The following is a 26,343-nucleotide window of genomic DNA, read 5'->3' as shown; positions in this document are numbered from 1 at the left end:
TTGAAAAAAAGGGCTAAGGATTTGGTAAACTGAAAATAAAGCAGAAGGATTATCTCCAATTGCTCAGGATCTTTTTGGAAAACAAGATGGATGGCAAGACTTTGCTTTAAATGTCTAGTTCTTTAGTACCCGTTATGTGATTTGTTTTTCTCATTTCATCAAAGGTAACTGAATCCATTGTTTGGTGCAGGAATAGGCCCAAAAATAGATTTAGCAAAAGTCTTCTTTGGCATCAAAAGATATGAAAATGTCAGTTTGCGGTGGTACAGAAGTGCAACTCAGCTTTCAAAATATTCCACATCTTGAATAACTTCAATTTCAGTCCAAAATTATTTGTTTTATTGCTACAAAAATTTTTGGGGTTTTATCCCCTTCAGAGGACAGTTTGTTGGAATAATATGGGAAATAACCTCCCTCTGCATCAACAGATTACAAGTTAACCCTCGTGTTTGATGTGTTATCTTAGCTGCAACTTCCTTATAAATAAAGTTATTGTACATTACTTATTGCATCTGCAAGGTACAGTATCTTGTTTATTTGTACATACACAAAGCAGGACCACAGTGTTTGAGCCCAGAGGAGTCAGACACAGTGGAAGTTCCTCCCCAAACACAAGTCTATTCATCATTGGTTTTTGCCAGGAGGCAACGTGGTTCCATTACTGGCTGCATTGACCACATCAGTGGAGAGGGTCGGGGCGATATTTTCCATTAGGACCATGGAGTTGTTTTGTGTGGAGCAGCTTTAGAGTTAAAGGACGAAGGCTTTTTAGAGCATGGTGAATACTTGTGGGAGGTTTATTGTTCCCAAGACACAAGAGTGCTCCTGTTATAGCTGTTGGGGACAAACTAGCTGTATAAAAGGAGTTTTATTATACATTATCAAATGGAAAAGGTATAAAAAGGGCTTCCATGATGCTGTACTTTAAGATTTATCTTTAAGTACAGCTTCCTTTTTTGTATGTTACATATCTTTCATGTCTGGCTTATTCCCACAATAGTTAAACAATATCCAAATCCTCTTTCATGTAAAACATTACGCTTTTTGGTCCGATATAAAAACTCCCATTTTCTTCCTAGTTTAAGATGGAAGTAGTGCACCACAATACACATTTCTTTAAAGGTTAAGACAACAGGGGCTTTTACAGTCAATGGAAGTGCTATTAATCATGCAATTTATTAGAAATATACGTAGTTGAGTATCATCCAGTTCTCAGACAGTCAGTGGTTATATACTGATGGTTACTAATGCAACATCAACATCAATTGCAGAGGAAAAGTCTGGCAGATTCAACTCAAAGCCATTATGAACCATCACTCTCAAACTCCATGCCACTACTGTGGTGCCATTACTTCCAATATCTAGCTCAAGAATTACTCAAACATTTTTCATTACCCTCTAGTTTTACCCTTAGGTTTCAAATTCAGAACAAATATTCTTCTGATATATCTGGATTTTCAAAAAGGTGTTCCATGTTTCTGACCCCGTTGTTTTATGAAATACACCTCTAAAAATTAGTATTGAGTTACAGAAATCCCTTAAAAAGTAAGAATTGTGCAGCACTTTCACTACACGGGTACAAATGGGGTCAACGAAGCCCCCTTTTTGTCGGCATGGTCCATCAACAATCAGTTGGATTGACTGCCACTGTGATCTCCCTCACTCTCTCCTTCACGCCCTTCTGCCTTCATTAGGACCCTAGCACCCTGATAGGACACATGGGTGGCTATTAGGACAAGCTCTGGTAGGGATGGGGTGGTTACAAGCGGGGGGTCTATACACTCTGGATGAGCCAGGGTTCATCACCTTGCTGGAGGCCATGGGCGGGGGGTTAGTCAACTTATAGGGCCCTGAGAGCAGCCCCAGCCCTTTAGTGTGTCCATTATCTGCCATCTTGGTCCTAAACTCCCAGACTGCACCTCCTCTCTCCTGGTAAGGAGCCTCCCCACATCTTAACCGGTAAGCAGTTAGACCTTTGGAGTGCTTCGATGTTAAAAAGGCTCGAGTAGGAATGCTTGACCATTGACGTCAAAACAAGACTTTCTTTTTAAGTCTCAGCCTCATGTAAAGATTATCTGCTCTCAAATACGCGCGTAAAAAATTGTTGGAGAATGTATATGAACTTTTATTTTTATTTACATGGCTTATTGTGGCCTTGCAAGCCATTAGCATTGCTCCATCAAACAATTTTTGGTAGATTAACTGCCATTTCTCAAAGGAGAAAGTACATATAGCTGTAAAAAGGATTAGAGACTTAACTCAATTATACAAGGATGTTATGTAAACTAGTTTTTTTTTCCAGTGCTGCCACCCGTCTTGATTTGGGTTTTGAAGGTGAGCCAACAGTGCTGTTGAATATAAAGCAGATTTCCTCTGACGTGCTGCTCCATTTTACCACACACTCTCTTCCTTTTATGGTTCAATGTGGAGCAAATTTAATGCTCTATTTGTATTTTACCCCATGGGCCATTTTATAGTCGGATGGGTAGGTAAAGGCATGGTTACCAACTTTTGTTGTATAGGTACTAATACAAAGGCACATGCATATTTGACGCCTCATTTGATAGCCTTTTATTTGCTTGATATAGGAGTAAGATTGGATTTTGCATTAGGGGCATCTGTGCTCGATGAAAACAATCAACCATGAGGTGGAACACGTTCTTCATTGTCTGCGTTGTTGGCCTTAATCCAGTCTACAACCCCACCGTTTGCTTTTCCCTAGCATCTCCCTTCAACGTTCTGCTGCTGCTGCTGTCCAACCCTAATAATGTCAGATTAAGCCCAGCACACAACTGTCCATCTGACATGAGGGCTGGATTTGTGCTGGATTGGAAAATCTGGATGGGATGCCACCAAAGCTCTATAATTCTGCAAACACACACTCACTGATAGACGCACAAATACACATCAAACACACACTAGAAGGAGATTAAGAAGCAGAGGAGCAGAGCAGAGAGGTTTTAGAGGATATGCATGTCATGATGGTGCACCATTGGGTTTTCGTGCATTGCTAAATTTGTTTGGTTGTTTTTCGGAGGAACTCCAAGTCCAAAAAGTTACCCAACTCTCCTTCAATTCAAATCCAAGTAAAAGAAATAATTGACAAGTAGCTCGGTTACTTTTGGGTCAAACATCATCAACAATGACAAGGACGATGTATTGGTAGATTTTGAGGATGCCCAACCCTCCCCCAGAACAGACGAGCACCCCAGAGGCTAGAATTCTGATTCAGACCACCTCATCCCCAGACATACCCCCGCAATGCCCGCGTGCCTCACTAGGCATGCCCCCCTTTTTGTTGCAGCTGAGGGAAGGGGGGCAGCTGACAGGGCGGTGGGTGATGGTCACCCAGATTATGCCTCATCATACGGCCTATTTACACTCGACACCAAACAGTATGGCAAACAGAGTATCGCACCGCAGCAACAAAAACCGTGCTCACTGAGGAAGCCAGTCGCCTTCGTGTCATCATAGAATTCCGAGAACCGTCACGTGTTCCTGTGGTCGCTCATGTGACCCTTTGGTACGGACCAATCGGTTGGCAGAGTTTCTACTGGGCAGAGCAAAAGGAAGAGGGGAAAGAAATCATTTTCCCTTTGCGATTTTTAATCTTGCAACGCTGAAAGTGGTCGTCATCTACGGTATCCTGCACTACATAAAGGTAAACCTTCCTTTTATGGCTCTTATGAAGAATCTTTTGGTCAATTCTAGGCCCAAGTTTGCTTTACCATTTTTCCAGGAATCCTTGTATTCAAATTGATAATTATATTCTGAAATTTTAGACCAAAAACATCCACTTGAGTCATTATCACATCTGGACTTTCAAGGCATCAAACTGTTAAAAACTTGCACATAATACAGTTCAATGCCGAGTTAGGTAATGTCGTTCAATAATTAATTAACTTGATAACTTGAACTCAGTCGAGAAAAATCATTATCCTCATAATTAGCTGTGACAAAGTACGACTTATTGACTCGTTATCTAACGTGGTTATTTGAAGTAGATCAAGTTAACATTTCGGAAGTTACCCCTTGCGCGCCCAAATAAGGTGACGGCATGCTGTGTCGAAATATTTGGTTTTCCCAAGAGAATACTCAATTTTATGCTCTGTCGATTCTGTTTTTGGGTGCTCTTGATTGTCATTGTTTGAGTTTATTGTCTTGGATTAGATTCAAGCATGAGTGATTTTTTTGTTGAGTAATTCCATCCGAATAAAAGAGATCAAACAAATGTATGACAACCAAAGGAAGTGCTGTGCCTCTGCTGCTAACAATGAAACTGGAATGACATTTTTTCCAATGTAGAATTAATCAAATTTTGATCGGTGGAATTGATACATCAGTTAGCCCCTAAGATCGTTATTCCAATTATCGTCAGGCTGATAGTAGCGCTGCTAATGGCCTTATTCTTGGGTAGTCATAGACCACAAATGTCATTCGTCATTACCTCAAAAGATAAGCAATGAATTTGACTTAATACGCCAATAAATGGCTCCTTTGTTTTGTTCAAAAAGCTTGTCATTTAGCAGTGAGATTAACAGTGAAAGTCCAATACAATGCCAAAAAAAAAAACAGCAACCACCAATGACTAGACCGATTAGCTAAAAAGGGGTGAACCAAAGAAAGGGGGACGCAGTTGCAACTCAATCTGCATGAATGCTCCGCAAAAGCTCGGCGTATGGAAGCCATGACTTTGTGACAAGCGGTGATCTCACATTACAAATTGTGGCAAATCTAAAATGGCCGACTTAACGCTCGGCTCTTAGCGCTGCATTCATAGCACAACATGGTGAGCCTGCATTCTAAAGCACTCTACGCTAATGCAACCAGCGTTAACTCAACCCCTACTCCCTTTTTTATTTGTATTATTTTCAGCTAACAGGGAGCACTCTGTGAGGTAGTTTTTCAGCCACTTGGTGATAGTTGTTCATCGTCTTTACTCGTTGAATCCTCTGATTCGACTGGTTGTGGTGAGGATGTAGTGGCCAGAGTTTTGATTGTGATTTGGACTGAGTTATCAGGATGCCGGGCTGCTGATGTGGGCTGACAGCTCTCGAGAGCACTGTCATAGTGGCGTATAGGAAGGCCGATGGGGTAGACGCCCCCCCTCCACTCCGCTGCACCGCACCACATACAACAAAAGCCTGCGCCAGACGAGACAAGAGCTGCTCATATACCAGTAAACTGAGGGCCAAATCCTCAGGACTCAGAGCAACTCCTTGATTTCTTTAACTCAATCTGCCCAGAGTTACCATTTCTGACAAGAATGACCATCGCCACCAATTATTCATCACCCCTTTGCTCCTCAGAGTCTTTTTTCCTGCTGCTTTTTGTTTCACAAACTTTGTCTCAGAGAGGTTTTTTTGTCCTTTTTAAACTGAATATGATCAAACAGTCCAGAAAGTGAGAAGTTCCTCCATGCGGAATGTAATTGTTTTAAACAGATCTCGTGTTAAACATATGGATCAACTAGGTCAGCCTCTGTGCACCCCCCTCTGCTGCCCTATATGCACGCTAATTTCCCTTTTGTTTGCCCTTAATTGGAGCACAAACATAAACGTGGGGAGATCTCCCTGGTCATGGGCTGAACATATTGGCGATATCGTAAGTAAACCAATTCTTTCATGGATGAGTTGCGCTGCAGCTGCAAACATCTGCAGTTCAATTTGGCTTAAAGCATTCGGTTCTTTTACTCTTAAAATAAAATGTAATAACAAGGGTAACAAATCAAATCACTCTCCAAAACAAGCATGAGTATCTAGAATAAGCAAACACAGCAAAATATATCTGTTTTAATATATAGATAAGATAAGATATATTGCCCAATCCCATATCTAACAGTACTGAGTGGTTTTGCAGTGTAACAATGGACAAACATATAATGACTGGTATTCATTGGTCGCTTGTTTGAGTTTTTTTTACATCAGGTACAAAGAAAATGTTGGAAACCATTGATGTACTGTATAAGAGAAAACGTAACCATTTTATCCTTGTGTTTTTACATCGTGTAAAGTTTTTCCATAGGAGTACTGTACATAGTCATTACCTAAAGATGTCTACCTTGCTTTGCGTTGAACGAAGCATGTCCCCTTAACTCTCTAACTCATCATCCACAGAAATCTTTCGCAAACTGTTCTCAAACTGTAAAAATACAGGTTGCATTAAAATATATTGTAACTTGTGGTTAAAGTATAAAATCGTGAAGAAAATTGGCAGTGCGTTAAAAAGTTGAGTTGTAAAAAGATCACAGTAGTTGGACGCCTCTTTTCCCAGCATGTAAATACTGCAGATACACTCGATTTGGAATCGTTATGTTTGAGTCTGCTTAGCAGGAGGACAGAATGAATCGCTGCACCGGCTTTCATCCAAACTCTAAACATCGCACATGAGCACTGGGCTGTTAAAGAGCCCTGTTTCTTACTTTGACATCTACTATCAAAGATTTCAAACAGTAATGACATTTTTATTTCACATCTCCAAATCTGACAAACAGAGGTTGCTTTAAATTACCAAACATTTCCACTGTAAAGAATAAATTGTATCCATTAATGAAAAAACTCTCTCTCACAAATTATTGTTTTCAGCATCGTTGTGATTGATGTAGAAACGTCTGTGTTGCTGCTCTGTCTCTGGTCTGCAGGCATGAAGGTTGTTTTTTTCATCTATACGTCATAATGACATATCAGTAGATATGTGGATTAGGATGGAACAGATGACAGAGGCTTTGGCCCAGATTAGACTGCCGGTCGTCCATTTAATGATTTTCTTTACAGGATTTCAGATGTTTCTCTCTCTCAGTCCATTTTCCTCCGTTTGTCAGATATGTTATTGACAGTGTAACTGCGTCTCTCTCTGAGCTGATTGTAAGGAAACATCATTATAGTTAAACTGATTTTAAATGCTGGAAAGCACCTGAGTCGACTTGTGTTGGAAAATCAAGTATAAAGCCACATAGACATTTTATTATCTATTACCGGTAGTTCTTATTAGGTTGGGTTTCACTGGAAACAATTGATCTTATAAGCAACTCAACTCACACTGATGTTTCGGAGACCAAACAGCGTTTAAATGATCTTGTATTTGTAGTTTTAGCACAAAATATAAAATCATTTTGGTTAGCTTGAGCACTAACAGTTCTGAAAATGCTCTCAAATGTTGATTTATTAAGTAGATACATAACTAGAGGTTGGACTTAGATGATGGAGGATTTCATTGTTCACCATCTACCTCTTGAAATGCAAAAAGCAACAGTTTCTGAATCAATGTACCTTCTATCGTACCATATGGGACGTGATGAATTTGTTTCATACACATGAAATCCTCCAGGTTGCATCTAAAATCTAAAAAAAAAAAAAAAAAACAAGATCCATAATGCAGAAATCTATCTTCTGACTAATAAGAAACACAACCAATTAAAAAATAAAGCTAAGTGAAACAAAGAGAACTTGGTCTTGAACTTTTCTGCGTCCTGTATGTTGCACGCTCTAGAGCACTTCCCGACACACGACAGAGTGACATGGATCAAGTCAAAAGGGGCCACAGTGAGTTGATGGTCACTTAGCTTTTCAGCGGCCCCTCGACCTGGAGTTCAGGAAGAGTGCTCGTCTGTAATGAGATGCTTCCATGTCTGCAGCAACCCCTCACTTCTTCCCCTCAAAATTTAGACAGTCAAAAAGGCCAATGTGATCCTCAATATCTTATAATTACACGTTTTTTTTATGGACTTTAAACACTTCATTAAATAGTTACATCATTTTTTTAGCCTAACTCTTAGTCAAAGCTCTCTCACAAGCCAAATATAACCCTCAAACTTTGCTCTTTATCTATTTGTGAGTGTTTTTGCATCATTTACACCCCAGTGACTCTGCATAAGGGCAGCATCTCCTCATTGTTCATTGGACACAAAAGAAGAACAAACATGAAAAGGGACCATAGATGCAAGTTTCTTCAAGAGCAAATGCACAAGTCTTTTCTGTGGCGAGTGCAGAGCAGACGCAGGGAGAGATGGGAGGCGGGGAGCGGGAGCGGGCGGGATGGGGGAGCCATTTTGTGCAGTGCGTTGTCCAGCCGAGCGTAAAGCGTGATTAATTCAATAGCCGCCATAGAGGAGGAGGCTAGCAGCGCTGCAACACCGAGCATGACCCACTTTCCCCGTCAGATGTCATGAAATATTCCCTGCCATCGCTCTGTGTGTTTTTCATTTCGCCCCGTCTCCAATTTCCTCACTGATTAACAAGACAAAGTGCTAAATAGATGCATGTGTGCTCTGTTTAAATGATCCCACAAACTGGTCAGGTAACAGAGATTTTTATCTTGAAATGAACGAGCTTTTAGAGGATGTTCGGTGGCCGTTGAACGGGGAAAGAAACTCAGACTTTAAAATACAAAGTGGGAGGTTTGAGCCCATTGGGGGCGAATGATTCACCGGGCCTTGACCTAATTCTATTATGCTACAGGATGTATGAGCCAAATACAGTCTGGGTGAACGACTATTCAAACGCAGCTCTTAACGCTGACCTCGTTCAAGTCCGAGGATCCTGCACGCTCCTTTTTATCGAACAAAATCTACAGTTTTAGTGATTTAATTGCAAAAGAAAATTTCCAAATTTAGGTTAAAAATGTTATCCGGTGAAAAACAAACTTTAAACAAGAAATCCTGGATAACGCGCTCATTTAAAAAAAAAAAACTATTTGTTGCCGTGAAATGGCAGAAAAAAACACACCATCAAGAATCTATGTTAGTTTGAATCCCATCATCAATCTTGGGAGTTTTCCCCGCCCCCCCCTCTTTCCTCTCTGCCCCTGGAGAGGACCTGCACCGCTGGCTTGGGTCTTAAACCCGGATTAAGGCTTTTTATGTAATCTGGCCTCCTCTGGGAGATTGGAGCGACAGCTGGCAACAGAATCCCTGTCCTCATCTCTCGAACCTCCCTCCGGCCCTCGGCTCGCAGCTCTGCAGGCGGCGTAGATTAAAAGGAGATGATGGAGCGGGCGGGAAATGTTCTTTTAAACATTTCTGTGAAGCTATTTTTGAATTCTTGTTACTTAGATCAAATTAACTTCTTACACCACAGCAAAAAGAGGTGTCCTTAAACTGATAGGACACTAACCTGCAGCTTTGTTATAAGAATTGAGAGTCATAAGCATGTATTCTTTTGTGTGTTTGGCGCCTTGTCTTTGTGCTTTTTTTCAATACTTTAGCAAAAGTCAGACTTAGTGAAAGCTGATCAGTGTTTGTGCAACACAAACAAACACTTGAAGATTTAAACAATCATTGCTTCACTTTCACAGCTTCTAAAGTATTTAGAACTCGGTGCCTTGGCGTCCATAATAAGACAGTTTCAGACTTATCTTTGTTCATTTTTTCTCTAATGACTACCTTTCTTTATTAATAGACATGAGTCACTAAATGTCTCAGCGTGCACATGTTTGTTCAGGAGGTTAAACAGTGAGGTTAGAAATAGCTTTAGAGGAAGCTAACAAGGAGTGAAAAATCTCCACAAAGTGTTTGGTGGTCACATCTTCTCCCACATCAACATTAGCGGCTCATTTGTTTTTTTGTTTTTTTATGAGAGGAAAAAGAAGGTCTCTCTGTTTTGGACAGCTGGCTCCTTATCTTTAAGACAGCTGGTTGTACAAAACAAACAGAAGACGTCACACTGCAGTTTTTATGATTTTTTTTAGGTGCAAACTAAAGAATAAATGGATATTGTACATAACATGCAGATTGAGTGTTTCAGTAGACAATCATTAGTATTTAAATTAAAGTTTAGTAATGCTCAGATTAAAATAGCTTCATGCTTTCCCGACATCCTTTATAAGACTCACAGCAGCATCAGCAGCAGTCCAAATCTACAAAACGCCATAAAACATCAAATAAAAAGACTGCAATGATTAAAATGTAAGACATGCTAAAAATAAAATAAAAGTAAAATATGCAAAGTGTCAGAAAGTGAGTTCAGAAGAAATTGTTTTTGTTAAAATTGAGAGTTAAAAAGAGAATATCTTTCACTTTCTTTGAGCTTGTTTTTTTTTTTTTGCTTATACTTAAAGAATTTACAAATTTTCAGCACTTTGAATGCATGTTTTTTTCTGTCTTGTAATGTCACAGAAGTTATTTCATCAATTCAATATAATCACGCATCATTCCATAAGAGAGACAGTGAGAGATGTGCAGGATGTTCACGTGTTCAGGAGAATAAAAGCTGTTCAATCAGGTTCTTTCTATCCGTGATAAAGGACGCTGAACAGAGGGACGGAGAGGTCGAGCAGTTCAAGAGACAGTTCGTCCTGAATCAAAGCACCTTCAAGTTCACTCCAATCATTTCATTTCTAATACAACTGCTGAGAACAAAAGTGTTAAATCCAGCAGCTAATTAGCAATCAGACGACACAGAGAGGGGAGCGAGAGAAAAAAAAAGAAGAAGCTTTTCCACATAGCAACAATGAGTTTGATTGGCAGACGGTGACTTTATCTGTCTCTTCAGTCAAGGTCAGTGGCGTCAGGAGGGTTTCTTGACTTGAAGGGGGGAGCGACGTAGACCAGAAGAAGGGCAAAATATGACTTGACTCATATGTTGGTCTGTAGGTGGTTATTTTAGGATTATTTTAGACCAGAAAATGTAGCAAACTCTAACAGTAGCACTAAAAACGAGGACTTTTTGTGCAAATAATTGCAAAGAAAATGAAGCAAAAGAATTGATCATATTGTTTTTCTGACTTTCTACACCTTTGTACTCTAGGAAGAGAAGAAGAGTCTTTACAAGTCTTTACAATCAATTTTACCCCCCTATGAACACCCAAGTCTGCCAGATATTTCAGATTTGTATTCAAAGTTCCCATGACGTGTTTAATCTGGACCACTTTTAAATCCCTGACTGCAGTTCATGAAGTCCTCACATCCACTCTCAAGACTGCAGCACCCTCCTGTGACCACGTTTGATACTACAACTTTGTTTGACTCATTACATCACTTGTCAGGAAGAATTAAGAGGGGTTCAGGCTGAATTGGGCTTGATGAAAAAATAAATATGGTGCTCATGTTCGATGGCTCATATCGTTACGGGGGAGACGTATGCTGACCTACATTTATAACAAGATAGTGAACAAACGCTCGCTTAAGAGTAAGATTCATGAAGCAATTTAAAATCCTAAAAAGTTCTTATCTTCTGTTGTTTTGTTTTTTTTACTACCGCTGCAGCAATAACCAGACACAGGGCCCCATTTGATCCCTGTTTGTGACTTAATACGTGACAGACAGCAAGTTCAGTATTTTGAGTATTCCACTGACAATACAAGCTTAAGAAAATCATAAATAAAAGGTTGATACTACACAGAGAGACACTAAGATATGTCTTAAAGGACTTACTGGTGATGTTCGATAAAGGATTGAAGTCAAGTCTAAACCAATCAGCGTTACATCAATGTAGAATTCTTCACAAATGATCACATCACACAGAGCCGAGATTAAGTCCATGAAACGACAAAAGCCATGATCATCACTTCAGCGTTGCATTGGGCGTCATGATCTACATTCATTGCACCATCCTGTTGCGCAAACGAGCTCCAATTGTAACTTCTTCCACTGCTGGAAATAGTTCCTAACTAATTCATTTTATTTAGGAACATTTGCACGAAACAAAAACCTACAGAGAGCTGCTGTTTAAGGAATTACTGCGTATGCATGAGAATATTTATTTCTGTACAACTCCAGAGGAAACCTAAAGTCACCTACGTTTTATGGCGCTGTTATCAGATTTGAATGTTTTACAGAAATTAAATCAAACAAGAATGACGATTGCATTTTGCACCCAGTTTCCCCAGGCTTGAAAAAAAACTTTGTATCATGCAACACAACCACAAATGAGTTTAAGTTTTTTTAAGTCCTTGTTTTTATTTCTGTCCATCTCTAATCTCAGGTTGCGTCTCTGTGTTTTGTCTTCCAGGTGACCGGTTGGCCGACTCCACCATCACACTCGCGTTGGCCCTTGCTCTCCTCTCTCACGTGACCACGCCCCTTCCTTCACATCCAATCCCGACATGGAGCCCATCAAGGTCCAATCAGAAGGTGGACTGAATGTGACCCTCACCATTCGCCTGCTGATGCACGGCAAGGTAAGAAAACACAGCAGACTTCTCGGTAATAAATTCAGTTTCAGGTGGTGTAACTTTGTTATGGAGCGATTATGTTTTATAATTACTTTATCCAAAGAGTGATGTTTTAAAGGCCCCCATGGCACAAAATAAACTAAATATTGTGTTTTTTTGTCTTTGCAGGAGGTCGGAAGCATAATAGGAAAGGTATTTTTCACAAATACAACAACTTGACTACAAATAGCATTAAAAAGCCAGTGGGAAACACACAAAACACGGCACTAATGTTCCTTTTCTTTACTTCCAGAAAGGAGAGACGGTGAAGAAAATGCGTGAAGATGTAAGCTTAACTTTTTCAGAAAATATTTGATAATTTTGAACACTTCTCATTTGTGTTTTTGTCTTATAATCTGTATTTTTTTTCGTCCTTCAGAGCGGTGCCCGTATCAACATCTCAGAGGGGAATTGCCCTGAGCGGATAGTCACCATCACCGGGCCGACAGACGCTATTTTCAAGGCATTTGCCATGATCGCCTACAAGTTTGAGGAGGTAAAACATTCATTTCTGAACAAGTAAAAGACGTTTTTTTTTTGCAGGGGAATAAAAGGAAAGTCTTGCATTGGAACTATTTTTGGGCAATTGCAATTGCAAATTGCAATTGCCCAAATTGCCGCCCGCAATTGGGTCTGTAGGGACTTGGGTTGGGAACCAGAGGGTCGCCGGTTCAAGTCCCGGTGCAGACCAAGCATGGAAGTTGGTCTGGTAGCTGGAGAGGTGCCAGATCACCTCCTGAGCACTGCCGAGGTGTTCTTGAGCAAGGCACCAAACCCCCTCCCCACCATCAGCTCAGGAGTGCTCGCTGTGGGCCGCTCCGTCACTCTGACATCTCTCCCTTAGTGCATGTTCATAGGATCCTGTTTGTGTGCATGTCTGTATATATATACTTCAGCCTATGTGTGTGTTCATGACTACAGAGTGTAAAAACTGAAATTTCCCCTTGCAGGGATCAATAGAGTAACTCTTCTTCTTCAATCAGCTAAGTTTGTACAAAAACCTCTTACTCAGGAAATTTAAATAAATGTAACAGAGCAAAAGTTTAAAGATGGCATAACATTTAAATCAAAGTGCTCCAAAGGCACAGCAGTAAATGTACTTTGTTACATGTCTCGTCTCTGCTTGACTGTTTGTACCGACTCGTCTGCAAACAGAATACAAAGCAGGCTTGGCCCCGGTATGTAGGACAGAAATATGCTGATCTAACCTTGCAGCACCCTTTGAAACTGGGCCAATTCTGTGTTTTGATTTGGGTGCCGGATCAGCACGCTGCCCAGCGGACCGAGACACGGTTGTCTCTGAAACACTACAGATAAACCTGAGAGAGAGCGGATAGTTTCTGAAGATGATCGGGTTTTTTGAAATCCGAAATATTTACCTGCAAAGTAACTCAAGACTAGAGCTCTAAAATAAAAACATAGCAGAGTCAAATGCAGAATATTTACTTTGAAACGCTGAAGAAAATTAGATAATAGATTTGTGTTTCTGATTTCATACACAAAGTAATCACAGAAACTCTTGCAAAAAATGAAATGAGGGAAAAGATATTGATTTAATTACCCAAATTAAGAGACCAAATGTTTCATTGTTATAGTTTAGATTTCCAGTTACGGTCAGCACTCCATCAGAGTCAAGATCACCACTGAAAAGGCTATTTTTCCACGAAAAACGCCTCTTTCATAAGAAAGAGTTCCACACAGCCACTAAAGGACACACAGTAAGTGCTCTATTGTATCTGCTAAACGCTGCCTTTCCTCCCCTCAGGATATAATCAACTCTATGAGCAACAGTCCAGCCACCAGTAAACCCCCTGTAACCCTGAGGCTCGTCGTCCCAGCCAGCCAGTGCGGCTCGCTTATCGGGAAAGGAGGCTCCAAAATCAAAGAAATGAGAGAGGTGGGTACAAGAAGCAGAAATCCTTCATCAAAGATCTTTATAAATATCATGTGGGTAAGGATTTCCAAAAGACAAGCATGGGTTTTCTGAGGCATTTGCTTTACGTAAAAACTAAAGAATGAATAATGTTTATGATCTAATTTATGTTGCTTTTATCATCCTTGTTTATAAATCCAGATGAGCATTAGCTCTTTAAATCCCATATTATGGTTTATATACTATAGCTTCAATTTAAGCTTTTAAAGCCTTCTTAATCCTGGAATGTCACTTTCGAGTTTATTTTGTACATTTTTAATCATAATTGTTGATTATAATGTTCTGAATCTTCCTCTTACCTTTAGTCCACAGGAGCTCAGGTGCAGGTTGCAGGCGACATGCTCCCCAACTCCACCGAGCGGGCGGTGACCATCTCAGGGGCCCCTGAAGCCATCATCCAGTGTGTCAAACAGATCTGTGTGGTGATGCTGGAGGTATAGTAGAATAAATCAAAGGATACGTTATTGAAACTAAACAGAGGTTGTGACAAAAATAAAAAATGTTTTTAACAGTTATGATCCTTAAGATTTCAGTCAGGGTGAATTTGCCGACATCTTAGACTGTTAATAAGAAGTAGACATTGGCTATTTGAAGCGAATGCGGAAATGCTGCATTCTCATTTATGGTCAGCAGGGGGCGACAAAGTCAGATTCCTAAAAATTACCTCTGTAAACACTACAAATCACAGACCTCACCTCTTGACATTGTGAAAATCTGAAGGATTATAACTTTGATTTGTATCAATGGCCCCTAAATGAAAACATTTCCCTTCTTTAAAACCGTGTTTGTGTTGTAATCTGCCAACATATATAAATATACAAAGAAGTTTCATATTTAAAAGATTAAAATGTAATTTTTCTTTTTCATTTTTAAAGTCTTGGATTCACTTTTCTTCAGCTAAAAATTGGTTACAGAAAGGTGTAGTTTACAATCACCCTAAGCTGATTCTGTTCTTCATACAAGTCGTAATGCTTTGGAACAAAGGGATATACACTCTGTAGTTTTCTCTCTCTTTCGTGCATTATTAATTTGAAACTATCTGCACAACCAGTTCTCCATTGGGCCTTCATGATGGCACCAGCCATGGACACTAGGACATTTGTGACATGACTGTAAGTCTCCAGATTAAAGAGTTCACCAGATATATTATAAGAATTCACATTGTAGAGTCATCATTATCCAGTTGAAAGTGATGTTCCAGGTAAATCCAAGTTTAGTTGTGCACTGAACCACGATTTGGACTTTTTCCGTCAGCATGAACACACAGTGAAGAGCACTTTTTGTGTGAGTGTCACAGGTTGTCTTCCCTCAGGCACCGTCCCTCTTTGGTCTCACTTTATGCAACTTCTTATTCTCCCTTTCTCTCTCTATTTTCTCGCTCTAACACTCTCTCCACACCTTCTTCTTCTTTTTTTCCCCCCACTCTCTCTTCCTTTTGCTCTCCTCAGTCCCCACCGAAAGGTGCCACCATCCCCTACCGCCCCAAGCCTGCCTCCACCCCTGTCATTTTTTCAGGTGGCCAGGTAAGAGCAGACCCACTGGGGGCGTCCACAGCCAACCTCAGCCTCTTACTGCAGCACCAGCCACTGCCTGTTAGTGTCACACCAGGTTTTATTCACTTTTCCTCCCTTCCTCACTCTTCCCCGACCTCCACCCTCTGGACTAGCATGACACCATCACTGTTGTTTACTTTGCCCTCACTATCATCCATCACCTTCAGCCACCAACCAGAACTGGGATAGGGCTGTCACGATACAAGAATATAAAACTTTAACATAATTCTACTAAAAATCTAACAATATCAGTACCCATTTCAAAACCCAGTAACAACAATAGAAGTCCTATTAACCCATCGGCAGCCAATTTATTATTTGTATTTAACAAAAAATGCAGCCTAAGTCCTGCACATTGTTAAAGTGTCTAAAACATTGTGCGACATATTTCGGTTTCTAAAAGTTGCCTTATGAAACAGATTTATTTTTAAAGTATTGGTACTTCGATATGACTAATTATCAAAATAATCGAGATTGTATCGTTTTAAACACGTGGTATGGACAAGTATCAAACTATAAACAATGTTGACAACTAGTTCTGGGATAAATTATAGATGTTTAAAGAATTTATGAAAATTGTTAACCAAAGAACTGTCATGTTTAATAGTAAATAAATAAGGAATCTTACCCTGAAACTGATTGAAGACAGTCAGTGAAAGAAAAATTTGACTGGACTTGCCGGAAATCCTAAAAGAAAACATGTGGAAAAAATATTGAAAATGATTTAAGTTTCATTAAAAAACAGATCATTCATAACCTTTGAGACCACAACATCACTGCCTCATTGCAATTAGGACAAGGTAAACAGCGAGCAGCCCCACGTACAAACATACGATAAAGATACATCAGTATTAAATATTAAAAGACACAACGTAACAAACTTTAACAGCAAACATTTCTCAGGCTGGCCCACAACCAGGGAGGACATCTACAGCCAGATGTGTCTGCCTCCAAGTTGGACTTAAATCTCTTGAATTAAACAAAAGAAGTAAAGATTTTGGAGAAACTGGCAAAAAATGGAAGAGAGGAAGTGAAAGCAACTGTTTGATGAGGCTTGCCTCAAATTTTAAATGGAAAGAGCAAGATGTATTTTATCTGCTGTTAGACTGTTCAACTTACCTTTGACCAGAAAGCAATGATAACGGTAGAACTAGGATACACACTTGGACAAATTAATGGACAATTCAATGTTAGTATCAGAAAAAATATCAAGTTTTGGTTGGAAACCAGCAAAAATATCTCTATTAATTTATTGAAAAGAGGCAATGAAAGCTACTTTTTTTTTTACACGACTGGCCCCAAATTTTAAATGTAAAGTGCAAAACCCACATAATTTTACATAAATAATGGGAAATGGAACAAAAGAAATCCAAATTAAACATATATAAGCCCTCAAAAGTACAAAATTCTACCTTTATTTAACGTATTTTAAACCTTGGGGATCACAATATCGCTTACCTTACCTTTATTTTGGTATCTAAGCTAGCTAGGCTAACATCAGCAGAGCAGAGCGATAGGTGTGGTAATTAATATTACATTCAAATAGATTAATTTAGATTAATCAACTGGTCTATTGTTTGTTTATTATGACTACCATATGCATTATATAGAATTTTCAAAAAATGTGACGCTTTATATATTCTTAGCAATGAACATGAAAGTTGACCCGTAAAATCAAAACATATATCAATTAAATTAAAAATTTTTTTGTCTCAGTTGCTGTAAGTAAAGTGACAAAATCCCCAAATGTTGGGGCCAATATTTTATTTTTTCAGTTATTAATTTCCGAATTCATTACATGTCTTCTAAATAGACCTCATATAGACACTTGGTATGTTACTTTTCATGTAACAGTATCACTCTTGTTGCAGTCAAATTAAATCCAGCTCAGTTCTGACCTCTAAAACCTCTAAAACCTCACACATCCAATAGGTCAAGGCACATTACTCCTTTCAGGGCCACTCCTCTGGTTTCTCCCTCGCGCCCTACCTGTCACCTCCCCGTTTGTCTCAAACGTCCCTTATTGATTTAGTTCAACTGGATCTGATTGATGAATAGTAAGAGAACATGACAGATAGTCTATAGTGCATGACTTTCTTGCTAACAAATATCACAGAGTTGTAAAAAAAATAGTGTTTGAGTTGTATAAATGTTCTTCAGTTATATTTCATAGTGTTGTAGTTATACCTTGTTAGATGTATTTTGTAATAAATTCAGTGTTTTTGTGATTGTTTCGGTGATGTAACAAGATAACAATAAGCTCTCCCTCTCGTGTTTGCAGGCTTATACCATTCAAGGACAGTACGCCATCCCTCATCCAGATGTGAGTGTTAACACCACGAGGCAGTCACTCTGTCTTTCTCTCTGTGACTCGCAGGCTCTTTTGCTCTCTTTCCACCCATATTAATATTAACTGATAATATTAATACAGCTTTTTTTTCTGATATGTATTTCCTATTTCTTCTAACTTTTCTGACTCTTGCCTCCCTGCCTTTTGTTTGGCATTAAACCTCATGAGGCTTGGCCTGAAAAATCTTACAGATTTGGCAGCAAATATTGTTCTCAAGACATACTTTAATAAGTTGGTCTTGAGAACTAGAATATGTTTGATAAAAGCAGGAAAAAAACATTGTACTGCAATGCTGTTCTGAGATGAGGTCTGAAAACTATAGTTATGCATGAGCTCATTTCAATAGTTGTCTGTAAAAACCCCTACAAATATATTACGTGCAATCATGCAGTGCATTTTTGTAATATTCTTGATCCCACATACAAAGCTCTGATTGGCTCAGTTGCTTTTCCACAGCCATCAAAAACGGACCTATGAGAACCACTGGATATCTGGTGGTTTTAGGGCAAGAAGCCAGGCTAAGGAAATTACTAAAAGATAAAAATGATAGGCTTAGGAACATGCAATAAACCCTCCATCTGATAACACCATCCATTCGACTTATCATAGGAGGCTAAAGCCAGCACACCCTGGGCAGGCAGGTATGAGCCTGTATCAAGAAAAGGAAGAATAAAAACTTCAGTGGAGCTATTAAATCGAATGATTGCATATATAAATCAGAGAGTCATCTGCATACGGTTTAATATCACCCAAAAAACTCAGGCCAAGTCCTTTATGAGCTTCGTCTTCTTCTCTTCTTTCGCTGTCTGTCTCTCTGTCGTTGTCCTTCACCTGTCTGTGTTGTTACTTCTCCTCAGATCCTCTCTCTACACTCATAGCGTCTTCCGGACACACATGTGCGCGTCTGTGTGTGTGTCTGTGTGAGTGTATGGGACTTTCTATGTGTGTGTGTGTGTGTTTTTTAACGATGACCTCATAGCTCTGCTGTCCTCCTCCTCCCCCCCTCAGCAGTTGAGCAAGCTCCACCAGTTGGCTATGCAGCAAACCCCCTTTACCCCCCTTGGACAGACCACCCCTGCCTTCCCCGGTACGTACCCACCTACACTACGAACCCTCTTTACCGCAGCTCCTTCTCTCGTTTTTACCTGTAGAGACGAACACATTCTCTTCCTCCTTTTATTTCTCTGTCTCTTCTTTTTCCTGTCTCTTTCTTCTTCTCGTCGTTCTCCTCCTAATGGTCTCTGTGGTGCACAGATTCAAATGACATGGCCTGCTGGTGGTCTGCTCTTGTTGATGTTGAGGTTTTCTTTTGTTCCCCTTTTTTTAATGATGCCTCAGATTGTTTCCCCCAGTTTGAGAGTACAGTATAGTTTTCCAGTAAATGTGTAGGCTCCTCTGAGGGCCGAGTCAGGCTATCCAGGGGCACAGAAATGCTAGCGGTGAATAGTCAGGGGCACGAAAAACACTTCAGGACTACAGTTTATCAATGCTGTTCACTCCCTCAATGTGCCAAACTCTATTTTATGTCCTCTTCCTTCCCTCCCACTCTCCTCCTCTCTTCCCGTCTGCTTCCTGTGCTCAGCAGCAGGTCTGGATGCCAGTAACCAGGCCAGTACTCATGAACTCACCATTCCCAATGATGTGAGTACATTTAAACCTTTACATTTTGCAACAGAAATGAGTCTGAGGGTCTGATTCACAAATGTGCAAATTAATTCCAATTCACAAGACACACACACAGGGTTATATGCACCCCAGCGCCTCACTCAAAATTTGTCCCTTACTACGCGTAAAATGTCTAAATCCCAAACAATAGCACTAATAACCACAAACAGCTAGTGTAAAAAAATAATCGTCTGCGGAGAGTTGGTGGTAGGGATGTCACAGGGAAACCTTCAGATCAGGAAAACAATTCTCCCTCTGTGATACTTAATAATTGATGAATTATCTGTAAATAACGTGTGTAAATATTACTTTGAATATACTATGATTAATATAACCAGAGGTTAAATCAGTCTGGGACTGTCAGTGGCTCAACACTTCATCCAAGTGTTCAAGCAAGTGTTTTGTTTTCTTTGTTGTTTGTTCTTGCTCCAGTCAGGGAGAAAGCAAATGTCAAAAACTCATGTCACATTTTCCAAGGTTGGCCTCACAATACACTCAAAAAACACTCATCATCTTTATGTGGACAAAATGCTCTGTCAGCATGAGAGTGCAGCTCTGCACAGAGTAAAGGTGCAGATAGTTTCTATCCAAATTCAGACGCTAAACAATAGCAGACTGCACAAAGCAGGACAACTTTGTGGGCTTGTTAGCGCCAGAATAGCATTAGCATTCTTCAATCTTTGGAACTATAAGTGGCCGCAATCCATTCTTTGTGAATCTGGCCCAAAGAGTGCGTACATTTGTATTCGCTTATCGTGATGTCACTTCTATCGCTTCACATTACTAAAATCACAGGTGTCATGATAGGGAATTAAGTGTACCAATCAGTCATGAATCTAGACTCTGGAACAACAACGGGGACATGCTTGAAGCCTATGTTTGCTTCACAAAGAGTTCAAGGATTTTATATATCCAAATGATTCAGCTAAACCTTAAAAATAATTCTAAACCACCTGTAGAAATACAGATGTGCTAGGAAGACTAATATGGTTTATGTTTTGTGCCAGTACATTTTAATGCTGATGCATTTTGGACAGCTGGAGGCTTGTAATTGATTTATGATTGAGGTACCTATACAGAGAGTTACAGTCTTAAATAAGAGCATGAATAACCTATTCTAATACTGCAAGACTTCAGGTCAGGTTACTATTGTAAATCACTCCTGAAGTTCTGGCCACCGGCATTACATTGGATAATTTTTCATAATGTGCAAAAATGTCTGCTTTTGACAATGCCAAGTGCGGTCGGTCTCACTTTCCCTGGTAGGTTTTCTTTCTGAACACAACCGCAACAACAATTCTATTAAAAACCAAAGATTTGTCATCGAAAACCTGACAGGGTGTCAATTTCCCTCTTTACCAGAAGCATTTAAAGACAATATTGGCAATGAGTGTCAGACTTTAACACTTACTCAGCAGTAATGATAATTTGGTGCCAATTGGGCCAATTTGTCATCACTTCTGAAAGAATACTGCGCCTTTAAAACAAACATTAAAACATTATGACAGCAAATTCATCAGAAAATCAATAACGCCTAATGCAGAGTGAGGCTCTTTATACATTTGTGGGTTTTTAAGCCATTTTAGAGACAGATAAGAGTCAAGAATTCTAAATATGATTGGTTGAATATTAATTAAATTCCCCAAGTAGCAGCACTGGTCAGAGAGTAACTGCTATCAAAGCACAAACTCCCAAATGTTGTTTGACTACAGTGCCAAAATCTCTGCTTTGTTATCTTTTGAAGTGGCTTCCTGTTGAAGTTTCCAGCGATACAATCCGACAGCAGTTCTGCTTTTCAGATCTCTCTTTCCAGCGCAGAGGTTTAGTACAGCCCGAGGCAGTTGAGATTGTAAAGTGGTTGTCCTTAATGGAAAAGACTTGTTGGCTAAGCAATGAAGTTAGAGCTGAAAGGCTGACGATGACAAGACCACGCTCACATGTCCCGTCAAATACGCCGTCAGATAAAAATGTCTCTATCTATGTCTCTTTCATGGCCGTTCTATTTTCTTCCCAGCTAATAGGCTGCATAATCGGACGCCAGGGAACCAAAATCAACGAGATCCGTCAGATGTCTGGGGCGCAGATCAAAATTGCTAACGCCATGGAAGGGTCATCGGAGCGCCAGATCACCATCACAGGGACCCCCGCCAACATCAGCCTGGCCCAGTACCTCATCAATGCAAGGTCAGAACTTGGTTGGCGAGCTGAAAGTCGTTCATTTCATTGTCACGGGTGTTTACCTTCGATACGATACAATGGATACAATACAATTCAATATGATATGACAGGATACGATATAATATGACACAATATCATATGTGACAAATGATACAAAGTAATACATCCAAAATTATAGTATACAATAACATATCTTGCTGTCTTGTTGAAACAAGATTAAATTGAACATCTATCATTTAAAGAGGCTATGTGTTCAACTTTTCCTTGGCTAGGCTATTGGAGTCCAATTACTACCAAATTTCTTAATTTTTATCTGATATTCAATATCAACTTTTCTGACACTGGTATCAGTCTTGGAACAGCTCTCCACTGTATGCTTGTCCCAAAGTTGGAGCAGTCTTCTTTGATGCCATTAAAAACTGTTCCTTCTCTTCCAACGCTCCTGCTGCAGGTTCAGAGACGTGGCGGCCATGTGGAACGACCCATCTTCCATGACCACATCCTGAGATCCCTGACTGGCTCCTCCGTTTGGCCCTTTCCAATGACTGACTACCGCAGACAACCCTGATGAAGCCCTTCGGACTCTGGCTCTGGCTCTCCGAAAAATACTGACGGCCTTCCCGCCCTGGTTTCAAAGCTCTCTAAGCGGCAGGGAGGGTTGGGCGCTCGTTTTGATTTCAGAGAGCCAAATTGATTAATTTGAAGAAAAAAAAGAATAACAAAAAATAAACTTTCTCTGTTGATTAGGTTTTTTAGAGAACTGTTAAAGCATGTTGAATGTTTATTAGGAAAAACTTGTGTTAATCTTTCTTCTTCTTTTTCTCTCTCTCTATCTCTCTCTCTCTCTCTATCAGTGCTGCGTCATAGAACATCATTTAAAAGTATACTAAAGTACTTGTGAAAGATTGAACATTTTGTAGAACGTAGTTATTTGCTTATAACAGCTGCTCAGTGATGCTATCGGCAGAGTGTGTGGTGGGATGTAGCCAAATTATCAAATTTTGATAATATATTTTAAAAAGGAAAAACATTGGACTGTTCTACTTTTGTCCTAATTTGCATCTTTGTATACTCTACAAATCCAATCTCTACCCATGACTCTTTGCTGCATCACATGACCCTTTTAAGCCAATGGTATCACTCCTAGAGCCTCCCTTCTCATGTTTATTTCCTATATTTACATTATTGCTTATATTGCATGTGTTCAGTGTCGTACGGTTCCGTATTTGAGTATACCTGTTCAGTGTATGTGTTCCTTCAAATGTTATTATTATATCTTTGCGCTCCCGTTCTTTTTCCGCAAACTTTTCAGCATTTCTGGCCATTCACGTCTAGTCCTACTCCTTGCCCAAATGAGAAACTTTCCAACATAGCCTCCTTCTATTAACACCGATTATTAGTATATAGATGCATGAATGGGAATTAGTGAAAAATCAGTCGCTAAAACACTGAAACTGAACATTTAAATGATTGTTTACTAACTTACTATTATACTGTATCTGTTTTGTACAATGACTTTTGTGACTTAGCACATTAGTCGACTACGCGGCGCTCATGCAATAGACTATTCAACACTTTACTCTGGACTGCCTCTGATATGGGAGGAATAAGTTGGACTTAAAAGCCAAGTGTTGCGTCCAAACCATTCGGCTTCCTTCCTTTGTTTCAGAACATTTTAGCTAGGCAGCTGGCAAAAATATTTTGCAGTTTCTTTTGGGCTTTTAAAAGTACGGAAAAACAAGGGAAAGGAGCCGAGTATTACATGTTTGGACGAAGCCGAATGGTATTTTTGGGGCCAAGGAATGTTCAGGGGTTCATTGGGGGGAACCCGCGGGGCCTGGGCGGACGTGACCACTCAGTCTCTTTTTCAAGATTGTTCATCTTGTCGTGTTCTTTTTGTTGTCATACGGTTGATTTGACGCATTAGGTTTGAATGTCTTTTTATTGTCACGACTATGTCAGCGATTTCATTGTTTTTATTTAGAAAAGGACAAGTTGGATGACAATTCCTGCTTCACTGGTTTGTAGAAAAACCAGCATGTATTTATTTATTGTGTGATGATGCACATATGACTTTTTGTTTGTTGACCATAAGCTAAGTTAGTTTTGTTGTGTTGTATTTGATTTGAGGGGGAGGTATGGATGATAATTGATTCAGTAATTCAACCATCCCTCACGTATTCTACTCATAAGGATGCTCTAAACACTATTGGACAGCTTGAGTCATCATATTTCTGAGCTACAGCTGAGCTCAAGCCAGTTTTGACACATACAAACAGCTGTTGAATGTTATTGTCGAATCACATTATCTACTGTCCAACAAAGCAACATTCTGCATTTCCAGTCTCAATTTCTACATGTACACCAATTCTTCTGTTTCATTTCCAATGGCCTATGACGGGCTGAAATTAAATGTTTTGGTGGAAAACAGGCTTATTCAGTTTCTTGCCAACCTTCAGATGAGAAGATTGATACCACACTTATTATGTCAGTATGCTATGTATAAAGCTTTCCACCAGTAGCTTGTTAGCCTAGCTTAGCATTGAGACCTTAAAAATGGGGATATAGTTACCTGGGTAGGTTTGACTTATTGACAACCACATGATTGCAAACATTTAGTTGGTTGAAACAGGTGAATAAGTTCCCAGTTTTCCTTTCTTTTGACAATCTGAACCTCAGCTAAACCATCTCAGTCCATGAGCAATTAGTTGCCCAACCAAGTTGCTCAACCAGGAAGTAGTCCGGTTCTCAACCACACACCCAAAAGTGATTTTTTGCTTTATACTTCTGTTTGTGTACAAATTATAGAGACAACATGTTCATTATTATTTTTTTATGGGTGTTGGTAGGAAGTTATGATATCTTTGAATGGCCATGTTAGCCTTTTTGCCCTTTTATGCAACCTTTATGCTATGCTAAATTAGCAGACCGCTAGCAGTAGCTTTACATTTAGCATGCAGACATGAGATTAGTGTCAATCTTCTCAGGTAACTCTCGGTAAGAAAGCTAATACATGTTATTCACAAAATGACAAACTTTAAGCTCTTTGATGTGATTATCTAAATGGACCAAATGCTGTCTCACTAAACAGAACCATGCCTAGTCAATGATTATTCTGCAATAATTCTTATTTTTTGATGTTAACTCATGTAGTACTAGCACGCATTGAAATTATGAGTTTTTGTTTCTTTACATTTTGAACTGTCATAGCTTGTTATTCAATAGGAACGTTTGTCAAATGAACAAACTGGAGTTGTGTTGTTTCTATTATTTGTTTAGCGAAGTTTATTTTTGGAACAGTTAGCTGATACCTAAGAGGGCATTCTTTTCAAATGGCACTGCACCAGTAAAGAACATCCTCGAGGGTATTTTGGCTTTTATACAACTGTTTTCAGTGCATGTGTACCATTGAAATGTCTGCTTCAAAATAGTACACATATGTAAGAATTCAAAGCATAAAAATACAAGGATTGCTAATGCTTATTAGCATGGTTAACACGCGCATTTGACAGAGATCTTGTTGTGTTATTTAAATTTGATTGCTAAGCAGGAATATTGAGTTGTAAGTGATGGCAGTGTGGTTTTAATAACAATCAATATTCATGTGTTACTCAGTGTTTTAAAAACTGTATTTACATTTGTGTATATGGCTGAGTATACTTTGAAACAAACTGCAACTAATGCAATAATAGGGTGCAATGTGCAATTATTTATTCAGTTATTTATTTCTTAGCTTAGATACAGGAGAGCCGTGTATTTAATTCACTTACCATGTGGCGGGAACAGCAGGAAAAAAAGGAACGACTAGACAAGTTTATTTTGTTTTCAGCTTTTGTTTGTGTGTATCGCAGTTTGGGGGAAAAAAGTGATAGAACTTGGTAACTATTTTGGATTGATTTATTTGCAATGTGCAGATCTATATTAGTTGTGAGTAATTACATAGGTTTTAATTTCAAAGTGTTGGTAAGTATAAAAAAACAAATAAAGTTTCATTTTTTTCTTTCTGTGACTTGTTTTTCTCTGAGTTTCTCTTCGCTTCTTCTAACATGAAACCTTTTTGCTTTGCACACATGAAGGCCTGACGAACTACGGGCTGACAAAAGCAAATATCAGGTAAAAATCAGCTCTAATGAGGTTTTGATTGTTGTGCAATACAGCTTCTTATTGCATGGTGAAATGATAATTAGATCATGGGGTTTAAATGTTACTCCATTTTTATTAAAGAAAACTCTGAAAATGAGTTAAATGGTAATTTCATATTGCAGGGATATAATAATGCATTGCAAGATGCATAGAGCACAGACTAGCGGAAATGCCATCTGAGGTCTTTCTGGAGTTTCATGGAGGTCCAGTGCAAAATTAGGGATCACTGTAATGCGTTCTAATCATAACCATTAACTGTAATTTAATCTTTAATTTCACGCTAATTAGAGAATGATTAAAACTGACTGTTCTAGTTAAAGACTGCTCTCTCGTCACTTTTATTACACCAGCCACAGTATAGACTGTTAGATAAT

The 26,343-nt window shown here is 39.3% G+C and overlaps 1 protein-coding gene across 7 annotated transcripts; it reads left to right on the top strand.

Moving 5' to 3' along the window:
- The first annotated feature begins 1,802 nt into the window (after nucleotides 1-1,802).
- LOC109984165 (poly(rC) binding protein 3) lies at nucleotides 1,803-25,835 on the top strand. Of its 7 annotated transcripts, none has more exons than XM_065952072.1 (13): nucleotides 1,803-1,959; nucleotides 11,946-12,114; nucleotides 12,277-12,300; nucleotides 12,401-12,433; nucleotides 12,527-12,643; nucleotides 13,913-14,044; nucleotides 14,386-14,514; nucleotides 15,529-15,672; nucleotides 17,915-17,956; nucleotides 18,992-19,070; nucleotides 19,566-19,624; nucleotides 21,663-21,832; nucleotides 22,278-25,835. In XM_065952072.1, exons 2-13 carry the CDS (start codon nucleotides 12,040-12,042, stop codon nucleotides 22,330-22,332), a joined length of 1,059 nt encoding a protein of 352 aa, XP_065808144.1. In that variant the 5' UTR covers nucleotides 1,803-1,959; nucleotides 11,946-12,039; the 3' UTR covers nucleotides 22,333-25,835. The 7 variants fall into 7 exon arrangements, with proteins under 7 accessions (XP_065808144.1, XP_065808149.1, XP_065808148.1 ...); XM_065952075.1 differs by lacking the exon at nucleotides 1,803-1,959 and adding an exon at nucleotides 3,411-3,661 and having other exon boundaries at nucleotides 18,995-19,070; nucleotides 19,569-19,624; XM_065952073.1 differs by lacking the exon at nucleotides 1,803-1,959 and adding an exon at nucleotides 3,411-3,661 and having other exon boundaries at nucleotides 18,995-19,070.
- The last annotated feature ends 508 nt before the right edge of the window (nucleotides 25,836-26,343 follow it).

This window comes from Labrus bergylta, chromosome 24 (genome assembly GCF_963930695.1).
Source record: "Labrus bergylta chromosome 24, fLabBer1.1, whole genome shotgun sequence".
Taxonomy (NCBI): domain Eukaryota; kingdom Metazoa; phylum Chordata; class Actinopteri; order Labriformes; family Labridae; genus Labrus; species Labrus bergylta.
Note: the sequence above shows the minus strand (reverse complement) of the source record. Positions and strands in the feature narration are given on the sequence as shown.